Source organism: Agelaius phoeniceus, chromosome 1 (assembly GCF_051311805.1).
Source record: "Agelaius phoeniceus isolate bAgePho1 chromosome 1, bAgePho1.hap1, whole genome shotgun sequence".
Taxonomy (NCBI): Eukaryota; Metazoa; Chordata; class Aves; order Passeriformes; family Icteridae; genus Agelaius; species Agelaius phoeniceus.
The window spans coordinates 128,305,516-128,327,517 of record NC_135265.1 but is presented as its reverse complement, the minus strand read 5'-3'; the positions used below and the strand labels follow the sequence as shown (position 1 = coordinate 128,327,517).

The 22,002-nt window shown below is 39.8% G+C and overlaps 1 protein-coding gene across 11 annotated transcripts in view; it reads left to right on the top strand.

The window, feature by feature from the left end:
• The window catches only part of OXR1 (oxidation resistance 1), a 355,773-nt gene that overhangs the window by 204,523 nt on the left and 129,248 nt on the right, over window positions 1-22,002 (top strand). For 9 of the 11 annotated variants that reach the window (XM_077186970.1, XM_077186973.1, XM_077186980.1 and 6 more), the window contains one exon: window positions 17,756-17,952. In XM_077186970.1, coding sequence (XP_077043085.1) covers window positions 17,756-17,952 — 197 coding nt within the window. Of the gene's footprint in view, window positions 1-10,393; window positions 10,560-17,755; window positions 17,953-22,002 lie in introns of all 11 variants that reach the window. The other 2 variants (XM_054648268.2, XM_077186995.1) reach the window with 2 other exon arrangements.

The following is a 22,002-nucleotide window of genomic DNA, read 5'->3' as shown; positions in this document are numbered from 1 at the left end:
GAGCAATATGGATGGAGAAATATCAGAAAAAAGCAAGGAGGTTAAGACTGGGGGATCTTCAGAGTAGTGCCTTTTGCTTGGTGGGAGCATGAGGAGGAATCAGAAGAGAGCTAAGCATGGGAAACAGGAGACTTGCTGTGGTTTTACAGGGTTCATCCAGATCAAAGACAGCACTTACTATCTGCTGAGCCTACACATCCTGAATCATGGGCTATTTGTATGGATGTGAAGATATGGAGATGTGAAAATCTGTAGTGAGTTAATATTGTCTTTGTGTGGAAACCTTTTAGGCATTTAGTATCAGAATAAAGTGGAAAAGGCAGTAAAAAGGAGGTCTATGGTTCTTGCAATTTCAGAGTTTCTGACAAAACCTGGAAGCAGGAATTTTAATTTTTAGCTTTGTCGCCCCCAGTGAAACACAATTTTATCAATGACTCTTTCTGAGTAGTGATGAGCAACTAAATAATCTGTGTGAATGGTGAACTGAAGCACTGATGAAGAAACAAGAATGTCAGCTGTAAGAAGGTGGCAATAAAGTGCTTCCTGTCAGTCTCTTTTCAGAAGACTTAAGATGCAAATGAGGGAATAAGTCTCAAAGAAAATTCAATCTAGCTCCACTAATGACTAGTGAACAAAATGAGAGGAGAAAGGTAAATTTTCTTTGGACCAACATCCAAATCTACAAATCTAGCCTCAGATACCTACCACCAGTAAAAAGTTTAAAATCTTAATATTTGACTGATGAGATCATTCACATTAGAGAACTTTATCTTTAAACTTTGAAAATGCCTTCCCTGAAAACCTTGGAAGTGTTCTTTGTGGGAGAAACAGCACCTCAGGCTTATGAGGGGTTGTGTGATACATATTGAATGCATGCATGCAAAAGTGTGTCTTGGCATAAAATTGATTTGTGTCATCTCACTCCCTGGAAAGCATTCCAAAAGTCACTGAATTTGCTTTGTTATGACTTGAAGATCTCAATTATACATTTAATTGCTTCATGGAAGGCAGTTTGGCAGAAAGGTACAGTGAACGTATGGGTACTTTAAAATGCAAAGGCATTTGGGGTAAAAAGAAGTAAGTAAAGGAAGAAATCATATCAGATGGCACTGGGAACTATTTGGGAATTCTGCTTTTGAGCTTTTAGTTAGGCTTTTTCCTAAGTATTGTAAGTGTAGAACTTGAGTAAGAAGTTCTCAAGCCCTTGTTTTTTTTTTCCCCTACATAATCTCTGCTAGGAGCTGCATTTTACAGAAATATGTACCAGTGCTGTAGCAGATTTAGGAGATCAGAGTCACAGTGAAGGAAACCTACAGAAGCAGTGATTTGCTGCAGTACAATATTCTTTTACAGCCCTGCTGCATTTCCCCAGTCATTAAAATTCTGCTGCTGCAGTTTGAGTAGGGGGAAGACCTGAAATGGTTGAACAAAATGCAGTGAACATTTCTTTATGTTTATGTTTCTAAAAGATACTAAATATAATTCTGGGAGGGAAAAGTGTTCTTGTGAAATCAAGTTTAGCAGATGCCAGGTTCAGCTAGCATCTGTCCTTATCACGCGAAGTTTATTGGTAAAATTGACTGTTTGTTTCCTGTAGGAAGCATTATGCAGGTAGAGCAGGTTGGTGTTTTGCCAGCTTGCTGTGCTCAAGAGTCAGCATTGATTTTATAACAGACCAGCTCATCAAAATGCTTGTAGTTTGCTGATCTTGATGATCAAGTCAGAGTTTTAACTCTTGGCATTCTCCTCAGTGCAGGATTTTTCTGTACTGAGAATGGGCAGTGGTGCCTTTGGTCTCCACGTGCTTGTGCAGCTCTCACCTTTGCTACCAGGACTACATCCAGATGTAGTTCTGTGCCTAAAAATGTGCAGACCTTGATCTGGTGGACATTTTCAGTAGCTGCTTGCTGGATGAATAGGAACATGATTCTAATTTGGCACCCATTCAGTGAATTCTCTTTTAATGTGCTTTGGGTGTATTTTGAATGGATTCCTTTTCATCCATTACACTCCTTTAACAGAAAATGTCTTCTTTTGCTTTCCTTCTCTGAAAGTTCACTTCACTTTTATATGAATCAAATGAGAATTACCAGATCTTTTATTTTCATAGTGACCCATGTTTGAATGGATGAAAAGTCAGAGTGATTGTAGTGAATATTAAGAAATCAATTTTTGTGGATTGTATAGATTTTTTATGGTTTCTGAGTCAGTATCATTGTCTCTTTTGTTTTTTCTTGCTGAGACAACTGGAAAATAAATTAGGTCTGTTGACTTTTCCTGATCTGCTTCCAATCATGGATAGCTTTAAATCCTTTTGATGGGGCCATTTTCCCTTAGGAAAGTAAAGACTGATCCAAGTAGGACTCTTGTGTTGCTAGGTTAGGAAAGCATATGCTTTTTTATGTATGCAAGGATTGTTTAGCTTTCTTATTCCAATAAAGTTCCATGTTGTAAATTGCTGCTGTGTTACCTATTTACTATTTAGCATAAGCAGAATCAAAAGGGTGCCATCAAAATAAATTATCTTTTTTCTTCCTCATAACAGTGTCTTGAAATGATCTGTGATTATTCTGTTCCTTCTCTGCTCTGCCTGTTCTTCCACTTCCCTCCCACACTCCCTTTTTCTTCAAAGTTTTATTGCTCTTTTTTATTTCTAAAGTGTACATATATACGGATATATTATGGGATGGAGATTTTGGTTCCTGATGAGGTTTTTTCTTTCACATCTTGCAATTGATTTTCACAGAGTAGGATTTCAAATGTCACCGGCCCTATCAGCTTTTCACTAAGTTATATAACTTCTTGATTTCTCAGCACTCTGTAAAGATGAAATGTAGTAGCTGCAGCACAGATGAAGATGTCAGTTCCCATACATAACATACTGTATCTACCCCTTCTCCCCTGTTTGTTACCTCTCATTTTATAGAAGGAAATTACTGATTTCTACCGTACTAACATTAAAAGCTTTATATTCTCAGAATGTATGCATTTTAGTGATTTACTGAATTCCAAGCCTTTTTTTCCCCTGCAGTATATACTGCAGAATAAATGTAATGGAAGGTCAAGGGACTCTGTATTTTGTTCACATTAATTATGAGTACAACGATATTCTAAATATATATCTTCTGGGCACCCAATTATCTTGGAAAAGCTGTGGGACTGGATCAGCAGGAGGTCACTGTAATGATCACTACTAAGAAAGACACTGGACTGCATTTCTGTCTGATTTTAGGTATCTCCAGATGAATCTTTGTGGTTGCTTTAAAGTATTTCTATAAAATACAAACCTGACATTAATCTTACAGCCAGACCGAGTCTGTTAATTCTGGAGTTAGTTTACCAAAACCAGGCATTTTTCTAGAGGGAATTAGTATTTTAGACAAAATTTGGGAAGTATAAGAACTTCCCAATCCAAAGCTTGACTACCTCTGGGTTTTGACTTTGTTGGAAAGTTGGGGGTTTTGTCCCTAAACGATTCTGAAAGTCTTGACTTCATTGAACACTGGAGGTCTGTGCTGAAGCAGTGAGGCTTGAGTATTTATGCTCCCAGGGTTTCAAGGAGAGGACCCTGCCTGGTACATGCAGCTGGAGCAGAGCCATCCATCCAGTACAGCAGGCAGGAGCAGGATATGCTCAGTGAGGGCAGGTACCAAACTGTGCCTCCATCCAGACTGGATGGGCAGGAAAGTGAGCAATCCTACTGCCTTTTTCCTTTTCTATTCCCTTGAGTTTTGTGTAAAGATTTTAACAGATGTGTTCTACCACTAATGTGGTCAGAAGTTACCCCCAAATTTACTGGGGGTACAAATTTACTTACCTGAGTGAAGTCTATATATATACAGAGGGCTATTGAACAGCATGAAGGGAAAGGATTCCAATCTCTTATTTTTTATTTTCTGTTGTGTTGTTTTCTTAAGTTCTTCTTATTTCTTACATTTTTCACATGTGAGGTGAAAGAGGTTTTACCTTTCTGTGCCTAAGAGCAATTAGCAAGGCTTAGCCATAATATTTTGATTTCCTAATAGCTCCCTTTCATAGAAGATTAACCAAGGAAAACAACGACACATTGTGAGATTAGTTAAATACATCTTGAAATACTGCCAATACTTCCTGAAAAGGAAATGTGATTTACTGATTCGCATTTAGACAAAAAGCATCTGATTTATCTAACAGGACTTCTAAAATCTTGACAGTTTTATTGCATGCATCTAAATGCAGCTTCCATGTTTTAGCTTGTACGCTGTTTCCTTACAAATTCTGATCAGGTGGCTGTTTAACACTTCTGCCTTGGAGCTGAGCTCTAGTTAGGAAGCTAAATACACAAATGTTTCCAAACTCACTTGCTTCATTTAACATACTGTGGCCTCATTTGTCTTCTGGGCTCTGGTTGTGATTCTTTCAAACTGTTTAAATATCTCCTTGGCTTCTTTTTTTCACACTGTTAGGCACTAACTCCCCGTCTCCTCTATTTCTCTCTTTATCTATCCATTGAGGCTTATGTTTGATCATGGGGATCTTAACCTGGCAATGTCAGCCAGGCACCAGCCTTGAGGTGTTCTTTGTTCTGGACTAGGGAAAAAAAAACAACTTCACTGTGCTTTTATAAGCCTCAGTTTAGTGCTTTTTGATTGGATTCTTCTTTCATTAATATCATTTACTGTACCTATGGATTGCCAGTGTCTGGCAGTGGGTGCAGCTGCAGTGCTTATTCTGCTGTCTGGACTTATTGATTTGAAAATTAAAATAAAAAACACTGAAGGGAAGCTGTGTTATACAATCTCTTGTTTCTATGTTTGTCCAACTCTATTTTGTATCATTGGGAGCAGAAAAAAAATAGGAAAAGATTGTTGCTTGTCACAGGCATAAATCTAAATGGTGGTTCAAGGGAAAGGTCATCCATATCTACTGGAGAGGACATATCTTTACTTCAGTATGAAACTGAATTATGGCTTTAGACTGTCCTCTTGAATCTCAGAATGTGCAGCCTGTGAGTCCCACCTGCAAAGGAAAAAGGCATGAGTGGTGGTGAGGTCCTTCCCAGCACACACGAGCTGCAGCCTGGGCAGCAGCCAGTGCTGCCTCTACAGAGGCAGGGGTGGCTGCCTGGAGTGCTGCTTGTCATCCCCTTCCTTCCTCTTCTTCCTTTCTTTGCCTCACTCTCTCCCCCACCTGCAGCTGAAAGGTTAAGAAGGTCCCTAATCTGTGCATAAAGCTTGGTCACCTCATTTAAACCTGTTGCAATGTCACTGCAGGGTGACACTGCCCTTCTGGGTGTCTCCGCTTCTTGCTAGGAGCATGTTCCTTCCTTCTCAATCCACCAAGACTGTGGTGGTAACTGCTCCTAAATGTCAAGCAGCTCCTCTGTAAATGTCTGGGAAAGAAAGAATAAAATACTTGTGCTTATTGCAGTGTGCATGCCCAGGCACTGTGGTCCCAAAAATCCTTGCCATGCTCCTGGACAGAGAGTGCTGTTACTGAAGACAAAACAGCTCAAACACTGCTGACCAGGGGAGTTCATTGAAACACAGGAACACAGAGGCAAGATGTGTCCTGAAAAAAAAACTGAGGGAAAAGCTGAGAGGGATCATTTTTCTTTGGTGTTGCACTGAAATGTTTTGTTTTCCAAGATCAGTGCCTTAAGGCAAGGATCTGAACAGGCTTGTATCATCCTGGGCACATTCTTGCCTCTCAGGCATCAACTACTTCATGTTTATTCATGCAATTTTTTACAAGGCTTCTAAATGCTCTACAACATATTCAGTATTTTAATATTTAAGTGTTTTTATGGTATAGTGAGTTGGTAGATAACTCCACAGAAGGAGGCAAGCTGTCTGCTCTTGAACTTCAGCATGTGCATGTTTCTGCTGAGGCGAGTGGTCATTGGCAAGCTGTGACCTGCCTCCACAGCTGGTTCAAGAAATACAGTTCTGCCAGAGTAGGATGCTGAGAAGATCCCAGGTACCTTCACCTCCTGCAAGTCAGATCTTTCTTTTTACTGTCAGCATTAAAATGGACAGCTGGAGATTTACATCACATGTGTGAAAAAAGGTTGGGTGTTATCACTCGATAAACCATGGGGTGCATTGATGGTCACCTCCTTCCCAGGATGGAGACAGCTGAGCCACCTTGCTGGTGGCCTCAGCATCAGGCAGGGACCTAAGGATGCCATGGAATCAGTAGCCCTGTCAGGAAGCTGGGAGAGACTCAGGAATACACAACTGGTTTATTAAAGACTGAGCAGTAACACACTTCATCATGCTGCTCTCTATTCTAATTTGAGTGGCAACATTTGTCAGAAGAAAGTTCAGCTTCTGCAAAAATGCTGACAAACTTGATAACTACAATACATTTTGTCAAGTTGGGTTTATTGAACACAAAAATTAAGCCTTTGGTCTGTAGATAACAAAATGAACTTTATAACTTGTAAAATACAAGAGTACCTTCCTTTCTTAGGCAATGTCCTTTCCTAATGCTAAACTATTAATAGTGGTGTAGAAACAAGGTATAGATTTTTTTTCAGGAAAAGCCTGAAAAATGTCTTCTGGTGTGCTTAAATATTTTTTAAAAGCAGATTTTTAAAAATGTACACCTTCTAAAGAATCTTACATGTTTATATAAATCTGAATTATGTAAGTACTGGAGGACATATTTATTTTTTCTGTGACAGATGTAAGGGGAAAGTCCACCCTGCCTGCTTGAAGTTCAGGCAAGAGGGACACCTGTGTCACCTCCAGCAGCCCACAGCCCGGGCACTGCGCACAGACACGGCCTCCCAGCAGGAGATCTGGTGGTGACAACATTTTCTTTAGTCTAGGAGTGCCTTATTTCCACTAAATGGAAAAAATCCAAATGAATCATAGCATTTTTATTGAAGATGGGTATTTTAAATTAGTGGAAATCTTCTAGCTGTATCTTCAGTGGCTTCTGACAGCCAGGGATATGCTTTGATCATTGAACATGCAATGCAGGCACATGTCTATGCCTGCTTGAGCCAAATTATTCTCTCTTGGGGATGCTCATGCCCTGGCTCCCACTCCTGCAGCTTCTCTGTCTCCTGTGGCTTCTGCTGCTTGGTGCAGCAGAGCTTCCCCTGGTGCACAGTCCCTTCTGCAGCCAAGGGGGAGTATCATCATCATCATTGTGGGCTGTGCCTGGAGGGTAAAAACATAAAGAAATACCTTTACAACCTTTATTCTATTGTGAACACAAAGTAAAAAGTTGTTGAAAATGTTCCTCCTACTTCCACAGAACCGAGAAACAAAGTAGTTGTGTGGGTTTTCCATTTGTTTTTAAATAAGTAAGCAGTATTTCACAACCTATCTGTTCTGAATTATGTTTCTCCTTTATATATAGATTCTCAGTACAGCCTGTTATTAGTCAGCTTATGAAGGGGCATTTCTTACTTCTTAGGATGACAAGAAATGAAAACATATATGCCCAAGATAGCATTTTCTCCAAAGGTGCCATTAACAGACTTCCTGTTTTCTATTTGTGTCTGGAGGGTCCTTACCAGGGCTCTGGATCTCAGCTACTGTGCAGCTGCAGTGTCTGAAAGAGCAGAGTGTGGGCTGGCATCCCCACTCAGCCCTCTGGGCCATTCTGGGAGCCCTGGTGGAAGTGCCAGAATCTGCTTGGCCATGTTGAAGACCCTGGGTGAAAAGAGAAAGCTGGATGTACTTAATCAGAACTCAGTGCTTAGAGCAGGAGGGTCTCCTGACAGAAGGCAGACAGAACGATAATTTTGTCTTAATTATAAAATATTCCTGTATATTTGAAGATCTTTATTTCCCATCTAGTATAAGCTAACCTTATTTATGAATAAGAAATGCAAAAAGAACGAGATAAAAATTTTTAAAACCTGTGTGGCCAGTACATGGTGAAACTCCCTCAAGTAAACAGAGCTTAAATTAACATTTTTTCAATAAGGATGTGGTGTATAGATCAAATATTCAAAAAAGCCAAGCAATATAAAGCTCATTTTATACTGGCTATATGTTTTCTGCACATTTCACTAAAATGCTAAAATGATACTTATTATTCAAAACACTAGAATTATACATAAGTTGGAAGGCAAAAATTCAATTCTGCTTTGGTAATGATGATGAAAGATTTCTCATTTTGCCTAGTCTTTAACTTGCCTTTGACAAGTTAGGTGTCTCCACAGAGATCTATGTGATGGAGTTATATCCTGCAGAACACTCTGAGAACCAGTTTATGTTCCTAGCAAGGAGAAATTCTAGATGTTTTAGCCTCCTCATAGAGACTTTGCCCAAAGGGCACTTCAGGCTCAGTACAAGGGTAAATCTTGTTGCTCGAGGAAGAAGATGTTCCATTTGGAAAGGAGCATGAGGAGAGTTTGGATGATTTCCTGTGAGATTTGTGCTTCTCTGCCCTGGACTGAGTCCCCTCCTCAGCCCTGTGATCTGTTGGCAGCTCACAGAGCATGGTGTTTACGCTCTGCAGCATGTCTTAATGCCCTCACCAAGGGCTCCCTGGCTTGCTGCACCTCTGGCCCCAGGACTGGTGTTCAGCTGCCAAGCAGCTCCCTGTGACAAGGCAGAGGTGTCAGGAGGCAGCACAGGATGCCCAGCTGCGGGAGGAAGGCCAGACCAAAAGGTCCCCGCTTGCCTGGAGGCACTGCAGCCTCAGGGCTGTTGTATCTGCCTGGGCTCAGATGTTGCTGGCTGGATCTCAATCACTGATGGTTTATTATCAATTCCCCTTTCACAGAATTCCTTTATACCTCGCTGAATTTTTAGTGGTGCGATCAGAATGTCTTATCCCATTTATATCTCATGGAATAGAGATAATAATGACGTATAAATTAGTTTTATATTTCAAATGAGGTCCTAAAGTTGTTTCAAGCTGTATGATTTACTGGGCAAGGCAGAAGAATGTGCAGATTTGCATTTCCATATCTTGTGACAACATATCCACAGCCTGTTATTTGAACCTGAGCTGTGGTTGCCTGCTGTGCTGATGATTATTTGTTGAGATGGTAGAACTAGAACACACAAATCTGTGGTACTGTAAGAGCATTGTAACTTTCAACCTGCTCTGCCATCTCTTTGAGAAGTTAAAAGGCCCTTTTGCTTCCAAATTTGACTACATAAATGTATGCATGTTATGACTGCATATAGCACAGCAATCTTGGGAACATTAAGTGCCCAGGGATATTGCAGCTGACTTGTAAACAACTCAGAAAACAGTCAAGCATAGGGCTGGAATCAGAAATGTAAATGCAATTGCCCGAATTAAAGTCCGTGGATAAAACAGCTTTGTTGATGTATAAATTACCTGCAGCTAGCATAGAAAATAATTGATACTATGACAAAGTTAATTACATGGAAAAATATTATGAGTTTGTATGGCTTCACTGTAAGCAAGGTATTCTGTATGTCTAAGAGTATACCGTGGAGCTCCCAGACCACTGGATATCCTGGCCCTTGAAAACTCTCAATTCAGTGCATGGGAGGGAAGATGGTAATGTAGGATGTGATCCTCTACAGTACAGGATGTGTGACAATCTCACAGTAATTTTCAGGGGAATAGGATCTGGGTGCTGGTTGCATAGCCTATAATAAAGAAATTTCGGAAACTTCTAAACAGGTGAAGTAAAGACTTAGAGATACAACCTTAAAATAGTCTGGACAGTTTGAATCCATCTTTATAAATAAAACTGCAATAGATACAATCCTGCAGCATTAATGAGACAAACAAGAATGAAATAGAAATCATTATCACTTTTAAACCATTATGCAAAATTTTTCTGGGCTTAATATGACAGAGCTGGAAATTTCAAGACCCATGAAAATTGTACTGAAGTAGATTTGCATAATGCAGTGGAAGAGCTTTTGTGAAAATGGAACTAGTGGGAGTTATTTAAATAACAGTATAGCAGCTATTAACAAAATAGTGAGATTCAAAGTAGTAATTTACTTTACACATTTCTTCTAAAACATGCCCAGAATCAAGATATCTGTCAGCAAATAGTACAGCCTTGCAACCCACCTTCTCAAAATTCTGAAAGATCAAGAAATTCTCATCCTTGACAAAACACCAACCTTAGTAGCAGAGCATATTATTTCCACCATGTAAAGCAGCTGTAAAATATTATACAGCCATGGAGAAACCATATGTTCTTGAGCTGTTAATCCTTGCACAGGCTTAGGCAGGAAAAGAAGAATGAATTGTATATACTATGACTATTGGAGTTGAATTATGTATTTAGTGTGATTGCTGCCATTTTCCTCTCCATCATCATCATCACCACCACCTCCCTCCCTGCTCCTGCCATGCCTCATCCTCCTGGATGTACATCTCCAGGCCCATGTGTGGTGTGGAGAGCACTCTGACTCCTTTGCCCGTGGACTCACTAACGCTTCTCTCCCAGGCAGTGAGAATGCCTTGTCACACTTGAACCACAAGTGGATTCTGGATTCTCCCGCTTGGAGTTCATGGATCTAACCTGGCAGCCACCAATCTTTATGTCTTCTGTAAATGATCCTCCAAGGGTTTACCTGTAGCAGTGCTGTCATGCTCCCAGGAATAATCACAAGGTTTGTGTTTATTTTTGTAACTCTTTATTCTGTGATGTGTCCTTGAAACCCATGAGGCTCCAAATTTGTCTATAAATCTTGTTAAAAGGGTGTGGGTTGCCTGTTCCACACAGCAAAAAAAGCTATTTTTCAATTATTTAGATACTATTCGTCTTCTCCCTGAAGCCTGGTCAAAACTTCTGGTTCGATATTGTCCTTTGTCATAGAGTGAGGGATGGTGGCAATTTTCCTGCATGTGCTGTGGCCACAAAAATAGGTGGTTTTGGTTTGCTTTCTGGTACTCTGACAATTAACAATTGCTGTGTCTTTGCATGGTAATTTTTAGTAATGTGTATAAAGGAAAAAAAGGGTGTTTTGTATGCTTCCTCTACTTGTTCAAATACATAATGCTGAAAGTATAAAGCAAAATACAATATTGAAATGCCTCTTTTTTCACATAGCTCTCATGCCTGCAATGCTTTCTTTGCTGAAGCTGGGCTCAGTGTTACATTGTTAATACATACCTGCCACTTTGAATTGCTTTGTGGGCTGAGTAGGTGTGAATTCATTCCTAATCCTTTCCCATCGCCACCCATGTGAAGATCACGTTGTGTTTGCTCTGCGCCGTCAAATGATCTCATATGCTGCTTGCATTTTCTGAAAACTCTGCTGCATGATCACACATTAAGGAACAGGCTGAAGGGCTGTTCTGCAGGTTTTTGTTTGTTTACTGTGAGACATTGATTTAGCGCCGTCCTAAATTCTAGTTTGCGTTCTGGCGTTTGGTTTCTTCTCCTCTGCAATTCATAATGGCCAATTCAGATTTGAATTGCAAGTTTGTTGCACTCGGTTGCCTGCAGTACTTGGTAGTGGATAATTAGTGATAATACAAAAGATGGAGCATGCACTGAGTGGCTCTTTCCCTGTGAAAAACCTCCACCTTCCAGCAATCCCTGGCTCAGGGAAATTGTTTGCTGAAGTACCTGCATGCTTCACAGCCTCTAATGGATGCTTTCTGCCTGACTCGTGGCTTTCTTTTCTGTACCAAGTGATACTCCTGGTCTGTACAATTATTTCTGTCATGCAATTATATATACACCATTCAAAGAAGTACTTTGCTATGTTTGCTCCAAACATGTTGCTTGCCTTCCTTTGGTTGTTCTGCAAGTTCCATCGATGTAAAACCATTTGCCTCCCCCTTTCTGAGTGCTGATGGGGTGATTCCCTGCTGGTAATTCCTTCCCACAGTCTGTTTCACCTTGCGCCATGATGAATCAACTCATCATCATCACAGGTGTTTTCTTCTGTGCCAGTCTAATTCTGCTATCTTCCTTTTGGGAGGGGTTGGCCAGAGCCATAGCCAGGTCATACTCAAGAGCATTAAGCAAAAGATTTTCTAGCAGCCCTCCATGGCATTGCCCCATGCTGCAGGCAGGCAGAAGTGTGGTAAGTGGAGCCTGACTGCAGACCTCAAGCCTTTTGCTTGACCCCTCTGAATTGCCAAAGCAGGCAAAGAATGCCCCAGCCATGTACAAATGCAGATTTTTGTCCTGTCTCTGGGGTACAAGCAGTGTGTCCACAGGAGAATAAAATAACTTGGGGGCTCTCTGTTAGGGGTTAGGCCTTCTCCTGTGTTTAAGTTGCCAAGCCTTTGTAGTGTTGGGTTTGAAACAGAAGTTTGCCTGTTTTTTGGGTTTTTTTTTTCAAAATCAGATAAAACCTGGCTGTTGACATCAGTTTCAATCACATTTCTTGTTACAAAGAAATCAGATTCAAAACCAGCTCTTCTGAGCATTCAAAATTCCTAAATGCTTCTCTGAAGAGTGAACATCACTTTTCTAACGAAAGGTTTTGTTTCTCCTATTAACTGTGTAGTAAAATCTCTGCAATAGTCACAAGGGGCACAGAGAGGGAATTTTTGTACTCGGTAGATAAGAATGAGCTAGGTTTTCCTCCAAATCTTTGTTGCAGTAAGGGATTTTTTCTTAGAAATTCACAAAGACTTAATTGTTCAGATTCCCAGCTCCTGAGATGCTTCTTTTGGCTGTTTGTTTCCACTGTAAATGGTTTCTTCTCTTTTTTTCCCCTTTTGTTTCGGTCTGGACTACTAGCCATGAAGGTTTTAGGTGCTTTCAGGATCTCTTCAGAAAATAGTGCCCTTTTTTTTTTTTGTCATTCTGCTTTACAAAAAAATCAGTTTGTCATTGTAATATTAAAAAAAATGCATAGATTTTGTTAAGAATGGAATAGGTTTGTGATAGTAAATGCTAGGAATGAAATCCTAATGCTCATAAATTCTACAGCAGAGTTTCTGGGTAATTCACTTGCCCCAGGACTTCCTATATGTATGGCCTACCAAGTACATGATGACTTTTTTTTTTGAAGGGAACTGGTAAGAAACTGTTCAAAGTGACCCATTCCTGGGAAGTGCTGCTGGAGAATTCAAGGTGCCAGCTGGGCAGGAGGAGGTAAAAGCATCTGTCAGGTGGTTTCTAAGATGCAGTAGAAAACCTTGCAGTTGTATGCAGAGGAAGGACAGAGAAATAAAGTGCAAGTTCAACAGCTAGTCAGTGTACCTACCTACAGGGATGTCGTATCACACAGCTTGGAGATGCACATTCCTCCTGGATTAGCTGAATGAGCAAACCCTCAGTGATTAGTAATCAAAAAGTTCTGAGAGGCTGATTTGGGATTTGTGCCTCTGTTCAGTAGATTAGAGGTACCAAGGCTGCATAGAAGGTTTTCAACAGCTGGAGTTAATGGGATGAGCAGCGTTATGTGCTAGGAAAATACAGTGAGATAGAGATGGAGAAATGGGAGTTTAATGGCTTATTAGCAATAGTGCAATTGAACTACAGAAACAGGTGCATCAAGGGTGTGTTTGAGCAGGGTTGTGTCAAACCAAGGTGTTGCTCAGCTGTGTTCCAAGCAAGCACAGACCTGGTCACCAGCAGCTGAGTAACCCCAGCTTTGGCCCTAGGATGTGTTGTCTTGATTACTTGTCAACAGCTGGTCCTTCAGAGTTATTCCATGTTAACTTCTCCTCTGAGTGAGCCACTTTTGCTAGAAACATGCCTGTCTCTTCTAACATCCCAAGGAGAGAACAACCAAAATTCACAGAAGCTGCCTGTAGCCAGGAGACAGCTCAGGGTAGTAACCAGTTCAGGGTTCCACATGTCCCAAAGGATGCAGATTTTCTTAGTTTTCTTGCATGGTTTTCTCTCCCCTGGAGTTCTTATGGTTTAAGCATAGTTGCAGAAAAGGAAAGTTTTGCCCCTTCTACTTCAGATCTCAGTCAAGTTAGGACTTTGTCCTTGCTGTCAGACAAGCATTTCCCAGCCCCACCAGTGCAGTGCTGTCTTTGCAGCCATCATTATCTGGCTGTCAGCTGGGAGGCTGCAGCAGCAGCATTTTGTATCACACCAGGCAATATGGAAAGACCTGTGCTGTCCATTGTTGAAAAGTTAGGTGAAGGCTGCTACAAAATACATAGAATAAAAGATAAAAAAGTTTTGCCACAGCATTTCTTATACCTTTTATTTATTTTTCTACAAGCAGGCAGCCTGAAACAAAGGAAGAATGAGGACTTTGATCCCAAGACATTTCATGTTCAGATTTCTTTCTGACAAGGAATAAATAATTTCAGCCCAACTGTGAGGCTGTAATATATATAAAAAAAACCAGCAGAAAACCCAAAACCAAGTGCAACACAAAGCTAGTAATAGAGCAGGGTGTTGGAGAAGGGTCAGGCTTATGTAGAATTCATTCTCTTGACTTCAAAATGCATGCAGAATTCAGACTTACTTTCAAGACATGTGGTCTACTGAAGATACAGTGTTTTTTCAAAGTGATTTTTCAAACTATATGCTAGCCATGGCTGTATCAATATCCAATTAAGGTGGGCTGAAGGAAGATGCATTAGAGTAAACTGCTTGTTTTTGTCAAGTCATTGCCATAAAATTGTGTCCTTGCTTGAACCTGTGTCCTGCTCAGCTGACCCTGTTATTGCAGTCTGGATTAATTCAGACCCTGTGTCTTTCCTGCCAGCAAAAGCACTGTCACCATGGTCTCTCATGAACAGTTTGACAATATTACATGCACTTGCTTGGCTGTCATGCTCCTGCTTTCTTAATTTTGGTACTTATTTCTTTGGAAGTCTTACTTTTAAATTATTCTCAATTGCAAGAATAGATAATTTTTCGACATTAATTTGCTACAGGCATTTCAACCAAGTCATTTTTTAATCATAAGTCACTTCAAAAAGGCCATGTGAAAATTTTACTGTGCAGATGACAGGTATTATCCCTTTATTCTTATGTGATGGTAGAAGAATAGACAGTGTATTTGTAATAACAATCTGGTGTTCCCCACAGTGCAGCAAGCTATTTTATTAGCTACCTCCAGACAGCTTTATTAATTGGACTGTCCTTCAGACAGCCTTGGTGGTGAAGAATGTGTTCATAACACAGCTGAAAGTATAAATCATAACAGTATTTTTCAATTTTTAACGTTTATTTCCACTCACCTGCTGTCTTCCTTTGGGGCAGAACATAGACTTGCATAATGCAGGACATATGTATCCTTATTGATCTGGAGGCCTCAGGATTATGGAGAGGTGCTGAACACTTTGCAGCTTCTTTGCCCACAGCTATTTTGCAAAAAACAGAAGCAATACCCTGCAATCACAGTGAAATCTGTGGTCTGAGGTAGAGAATTACTTCTTAAAAACTAGTGATTTTCTTCTCAGAAGTCATCCTTTAAATCTTCAAAGGTTTCTAGTGGTAAGGAATTACAAAGACTTTTTATATCACCTGAGAGATGGTATATTCAACAATATAGCAGAATAACATTCTGATAGAACAGCACTTCACTGTTAATAATTCAATGAAATATTCCAGCCTTCATTTTAGGTAAATATATTTGACCAGCTGTAGGCTTTAAAGCTGGAAGTGTTAAAAACAAGGTCTCAGTTTCAGGAACATAATTTCAAGCAAAAGAGCTTTCTTTTCTTCTCACACAATGTTTACTCAGATGATTCCCTGCCCATTCTTGATTTTATATGTATCAGTGCTCACAGTGCTGTTATATCCCAAGCTGTGTCTCCACTGACCCCATATGTGGGTCCACTGACCAAGGCCTTTCAAGTAAGGATAGTTTTGTCACAGTGATAGTTTTATCCCAGATCTCTAGGGCTCTTTGAACAGCAAGAGCAATGTAAGCAGCTGGTTTATGTGGAGCAGTAGCTGTTCATTGTTTCTCATAATGTCACTCTTAAAAGTCATTAAAAAAGCTACTGGTGTTGCTGTCTGAACACAGCGCAGAGTTAAACCAGAAACCATCAAGGCTGGATGCTGCCTACCTCAGAAGTTTCAATGAGTTCTGGAGTAATTAAGGACAAGCCAAGAAATATAGATCCAGTGGTGCAGTGTCTACCTCAGAAAACCCATAAACCAGAATCTACTGGAGGCTGGAAAGATATCCATTGATGGACTTGTTGGAGATATTTGTCTAGATGATGCAGTACAGCCTTTCTTATATGTAGGAGTGATAAATGTCCCTTTCAACCCAAACTGTTTATGTGGAGCAATTGGAGCTGAGAACCACTACTTCAAATGCAAGACACCCTGAACTAGTCCAGAAAAAGGTTCTAGTGAAAATTGAATGACATAGAGAAGTTAATTTCTGACTGCCAATTTTCTAACTTCTAGTCCTTTCCCTGGACTAAGCAATACTCTATATGAGTATAGTTATTTTGCCCTCATAGTGTAATTCATAATATTCCACATACATGTTGATACATTAACATAACTTCTGGAGGCTGATCACAACCTGTGTATTTTCCAACCTATTTAGAGCAGTTGTTATTATTATGACAATATTTAATCAGTTAATATCTTAAACTAGCAGATTCCATACTCAGTGGAGTAGTCTATGCTGTTCAATTGCAGCCAGTAGCTGGAGAAAATGTTTGAAAAATAAGGAAGTGTAGAGTTAAGAGGGGGATGCTTAGCATTAAATTGCTAGCCTAATAAAATTATCCTCTAGCATTGCAGAACTTTATAATTTTACTTCACTCACTGCAAAATTTCAGCATTGTTATGATCCCTTCCTCTCAAATCAATATCTCACTGCAATGTCATAAACCTCTTTTATTTCCAGGATCAAATAATGTACTCAGCTATATATATTTGTAGAGATCTAATTTAAGAAAAGTATTGACTAAATCCAATGTGTATGCTGTGAACTCCATTGTAACAGGTCATTTGTCTCTATTCAATAACTTTAGCATCATAGTAACCTCTATTTTATGTTGCTAGAGATAGTGGAGATATCAGAACTATGGTGAATCAGTGACAGGGGTGTACTCACCCCACTCCAAAGTGGGGTTTGAGAGTTAGTTGAGTCTTTCCCTCAGAATTTTGATAAAATGTCTAGATCTGAAGAGGAGTTGAGAGTGAAAATGTCATTTGCCTCCACTTTCAAAAGGATTTTAACAATGTCTCAGAATATACTTGTGCACAAATTGTGATGTTATGTCTGGATGTGTGTGCAACTAGAAGGGTAAAAAAATAGTTTGATAATTGGGGCCAGAGAATAGTGGTTAATAATTCATACAATACCTGCCTGCCAATAATGAGCTGAACACTAATTTCTTCTGCAGAAAAGATAATTTCTTTTTCTTTGTTGACTGCTATTGCAGTGCAAAAATGATACCTGAGGTTAGTGGGATTCTTGAGAAACAATGTGCTGAAAATATTGCAGAGTGGAAAATGCAGTTGTGGAGCTACAAATGAATTCAGAAGATCTTACATAAATTCTTTTCTCTCAAGGCTTTCTGTGACTTTGTGCAAATTATTTAATTTCTTTGTACTCCCCTCATCTGTGGAAACTTAAGCCAAGCAACCTAATGACAGGGTAATGTTGGGCAGCTCAGCTTGGAAATAGATTAGGGACTGATCCTTCAAGCAGCTCTGCAGGCTGATCTGAGGGCAGTTTACTATTTGGAGCTACATGGGAGATGGATGTGCTGTGACTGATTTAGCAGAACCTGAAAGGGGAAATTGATGCAAGGCCTAATTTATCACTGCTGTTCCCTGTTCGGCTGTGACATGCATGAATTATTGTACAACGAACAGTAGAATATCACTGTTATTCTACACATAATCTAGGTATAGAATGATGATTAGTAATACTTTACTGTTTTAAATTGCCTTTAGATTAAAGAAAAAGTCCCAGTCGGTGGATATTAGTGGGCCAGGATGCAACCCAGTGGCAGCAGAAGCTCAGACACCTCAGCCCAGCAGACCTTTACCTGCCCCTCAGACAGCGGCTCCCGAGGAGGAGCAGGAGAGCAGCACCCACAGCCAGAGGCGCAACCCGCGGAGGAGCGACCTGAAGAGATATTACACCATTGGTGAGTTTCCTTCCACAGGAAAAATCAAATATGCTTTTGAATGTATGAAAGCAGGGGCTGTTCCTTCATTTGTGGTTTATTTATTTTGCTTAACAGCAGCTGGCCTCGAAGTTTACAAATGCTCACTGTGAGCATTTGTTATCATATCTTAATGCTGTGAGCATTAAGTTATCATATCTTAATGCTGATGTCAAATTGCTCTAAAGAATTGACCTGCTTTATTTACCTGAACTCTTTCTTGCTCCTTTTTTTTTTTTTTTCTCCATAAGAAGAAGTATTGAAGAAGGCGTAAAAGCAATTTTGAAAGGGATGCTTTAGGAAAAATGTAATTCTTACAGTGGATTGCATTGGAATTTCAGCGGAGGTTGTTTAGAAGGTTCCTGATTAGGAAGGATTTCCAGTTTGGAGAGGGAAGAGGCATACAGGTTATGAAGAATTTTTTATGGGACTTATTGGTATCTTTCCCTGAATATTTTGGTTTTCTGAACTTTCATCTGGAATGTCAGCATCTGCATGACTCTTTAAAGCCATCTTAGGCACCCCAGAACATGTTTTGCAGCCGGCTTCCCCACAGATAATTTTGAGATTGTGCTTGACTCCTTTTGGCAAGGTTGGAAGGGACCACAGTGGGTCATCTGGTCTGATCTCCCTGCTAAAGCAGGCTCATCCCAGAGCACAAGGCACAAGATTGTGTCCACATGGCTCTTGAATATCTCCAGTGAGGGAGACTCCTCAACCTCTCTGGGCAACCTGTTCTAGTGCATGGTCACCTGGACAGTAAAGAAGTTCTTTCTCATATTCAGGTGGAACTTCCCATGCATCAACTTCTGCCCATTGCCTCTCATCCTGTTGCTTGGCAATAGTTTGTGAGCTGTTGAATTATTGCAGTATAATGTGATTGTTTGTTCTGCTCCAAGGGAACCATTTACATGTCTTTCACTTGACTAAAAGATCAAGAAAAATGTGTTTCATTAGACATCTTTCACTGTGTTATGTCTAATCCCTTGAAACTGGCTGTCATTGTAAGTTATGTTGCTTTTAAAGGAAACTGCATTAGCAATCTACCCATTTATGTTTATGCAACCTTTATATTGTGAACTCAAATCTATATGTGCTTCAAGTGATCACAGGCTCTGAGCCCTAGTTGTTCAGGATGTAACCTCTGTGCTGAAGTAACAGAATGTTGTTTGTACATTTGAATAGTTTGTTTGGATATTGTGCAGCACTTTTTCGACAGACTTGTTGACTGGAAAAGGCCTCTGAAGGTTGTATAGTCTGGTGTGCTGTTTAAAGCAGGACCTCAGCCAGCACCAGATAGAACAGACAAGGCTTTGTCTTGCTGAGTTTTGACAGTCTCCAGGGGTGGATACTCCACTGCCTCTCTGCCTGTCATGCTGGAACATGAACAGTGTGTCCAGCAGTTGTGGGCAACTTGCCCATAAACAGATGCTGACGTTAGTGAACAACAGTTGCAGACCCTAGGGAAGTATGAGGGGAACAGACCACAGAAAGTGGCCAAACTTGCATGTTTTTTCCAAATATCATCTTCTGCTATCCTTGTATTGGGAGAGTCCAGAGCCATCTGAACTGACCCAGGATGGGAGAGGTGTTGGTTTTCTGTTCTTATACACACAGCCTTGTCTATGGGACTTGTCTAAATCACAAAGATTAAGTTGCTAGAGCCAGTATTATTGCATAGTGCATTATGTCTGACTTTTGCTGACAGGCAAATTAAAGAGACAAGAGCTGCTCTGTATCTTCTCAAATGTTTGATGGCACACATTCCTGATGACTGTGAAAATGAATGGTTTAATCTTGGACAGCACAGTACTGACACCAGATGAACATGTTTACTGCACTGAGTTGCTCCAATATTGAGTCACCACCAATATTGACCAAAGTCAGGTTTTGGTACCTGAAAGAATAATTATCTTCTTAGGGCATATGTTAATTTATGACCTATATCACCCTCTTGACTTAAAATAAATTTTCTGTCACTTGTCTCAAAAATAACTTCTGATATTTAAAATATAATCAAATCATCTGTTATTTTCTGAGGATGAATTTACTGGCACACCTGTAACAGACCCTTACTCTAAAATAGAAAAACCCCTTAGATTCCTGTGATGTTTTGTGTAAGATTGATTGGCTGTTATATAGCATAAACAAGCACACTAGATCTGTGGCCAACTTAATACAATTACACAGATGTTTACCTTCTTTTGCCCTTGTTTTCATGTTGTTCTACTAAAAGCAACCTGTGTTCAAGATCAAGTAAATGGATTGAGAAAATATGTTAGAAAAGTAATGCTCTCAGCTGACTTTTTTTCTTTTATTTTAAAATTAGTATTCTGTTACTTTAACCTCTGAACAAATTGGCAAATGACAGTGTTTATGAGCTTGAGCTAACAAGTGCCAAATGTATTTTGTGTTACTCTCTTGCTCTTTAAGAATTTATTTTAAGTAATTATCATGATGTGTAAGGTATTTTATAGATGTGACAACTGAGTTCAAATACATAAAAAAAGTATCACATATATGTTTAGACTTGTGCATATAGACAGTTTGTGCTTTAAAATGGAACTGTCAGCATCACATTGTCTATTAAACCAAAACTTATTTTGGGGCCTAACTGGATTTGTTAATATCTGTCCATTTTATTAAATAGCCATGCAACATATGATTATGTGTAAGAAATGTGTAACCAGTTTTACTTCATCAATTCATGGGAAGTATTAAAAAAAATCAAAGGTATTTTAAAAATATGTGTTTTTTTTTTTATTTGGCTATGCAGAAAGCACTTCAGAGATCTTTCTGTAAATCAAACTCTGCTTTGCAGATCCAGAGATATGAGCATTTACCTTGCACACATATGCCTTGCAGAAGAAATTGTAGCAGTTTGTGTATGCTTGCAGCTACTGTGAGTAGGCACAGGCAATTGTCTAAGAGGTTGGGTTTCTAAAGGCTCTCTAGCATCAGAATATTTTTAATTTTTTGTTTGTGCCACCTTATGTGCGCACAGATTTACCCAGATCTTCCGAAACTGATTGAGTAATGAGGAAGGAATGTCTGGTAATTCCAAGAGATTTTAAAATTTCATCAGTACTGCTCCTACTTTAGATAGCTATAAACAGGTTACTTATTTTGCATTTCATCTTTCCCACAGACTACACTTCAGGTGCTTTCCAAACTTAGTGAGGCTAGTTGCACTTTTTAAAAGTGGGGGGGAAAGTAGGTAAGAAAGAGAAGGACTGATAGGAAGAGGCAATGGGGAACAAGTTGTATGCTTGCTTGAAATGAAATAAAAAATGGAGAGTCACTGAGGGGGATAAATAGCTCTTCCATATGGCAGGCTCAGCAGGCAGGAAGGCTCCAGCACCTCCAGTGCTGAACTGGTGTGAAGAAATTGAGTGGAAACCTCTAGATTAATAAGATAAGTGCAGGAAAAACAGTCTGTATGGTGGGTTGGATGAAGTTTTTTGGAGAACTCTAGAAACAGCACCCAAGACCCTTAAAAATAAAAACCTAAAATTAGACTTTTTAGATGCTTCAAGCACTTAAAAATCCAGGCCACTTATTTCTGAAGTGCTTTTTGTTCAGCAACTCCCTCTAAAGAGAAAAAGAAGGTGCCTGGGTCTTCAGTGCTCTGAAAAAGGGGCTGGAATATTAAATAAAAATGGAGATATGGGTAACCTGAATTCAAAGCAGTAAGGCTGTATCAGCTTAATGCCCTGTCCAGCTACAAGAGCCATTTGTAGGTGGCCACATCTCAGCTGTGTTATTTGTAGGACCCAGCTGAAGGGTTGTAGGACTATTCTTCACAGCATGATGCCCCAGGATATACTTTAGCAATTTATTAAGGTGAATGAAGTAGTTAATATTGCCCTATAGAGACATGCATTTGAGGTGTATACTCAGCTGGGCAAGCCTGGTGTATCGTGCTTAGATACCTCTAAAAGGACATAGCCAGTGGACTGCCTACCTAATAACCCTGGTTTTATAGATGTAAAAGGCCTTCTTGTGTTCTCTCTGCCATTAAAATAAAACTGC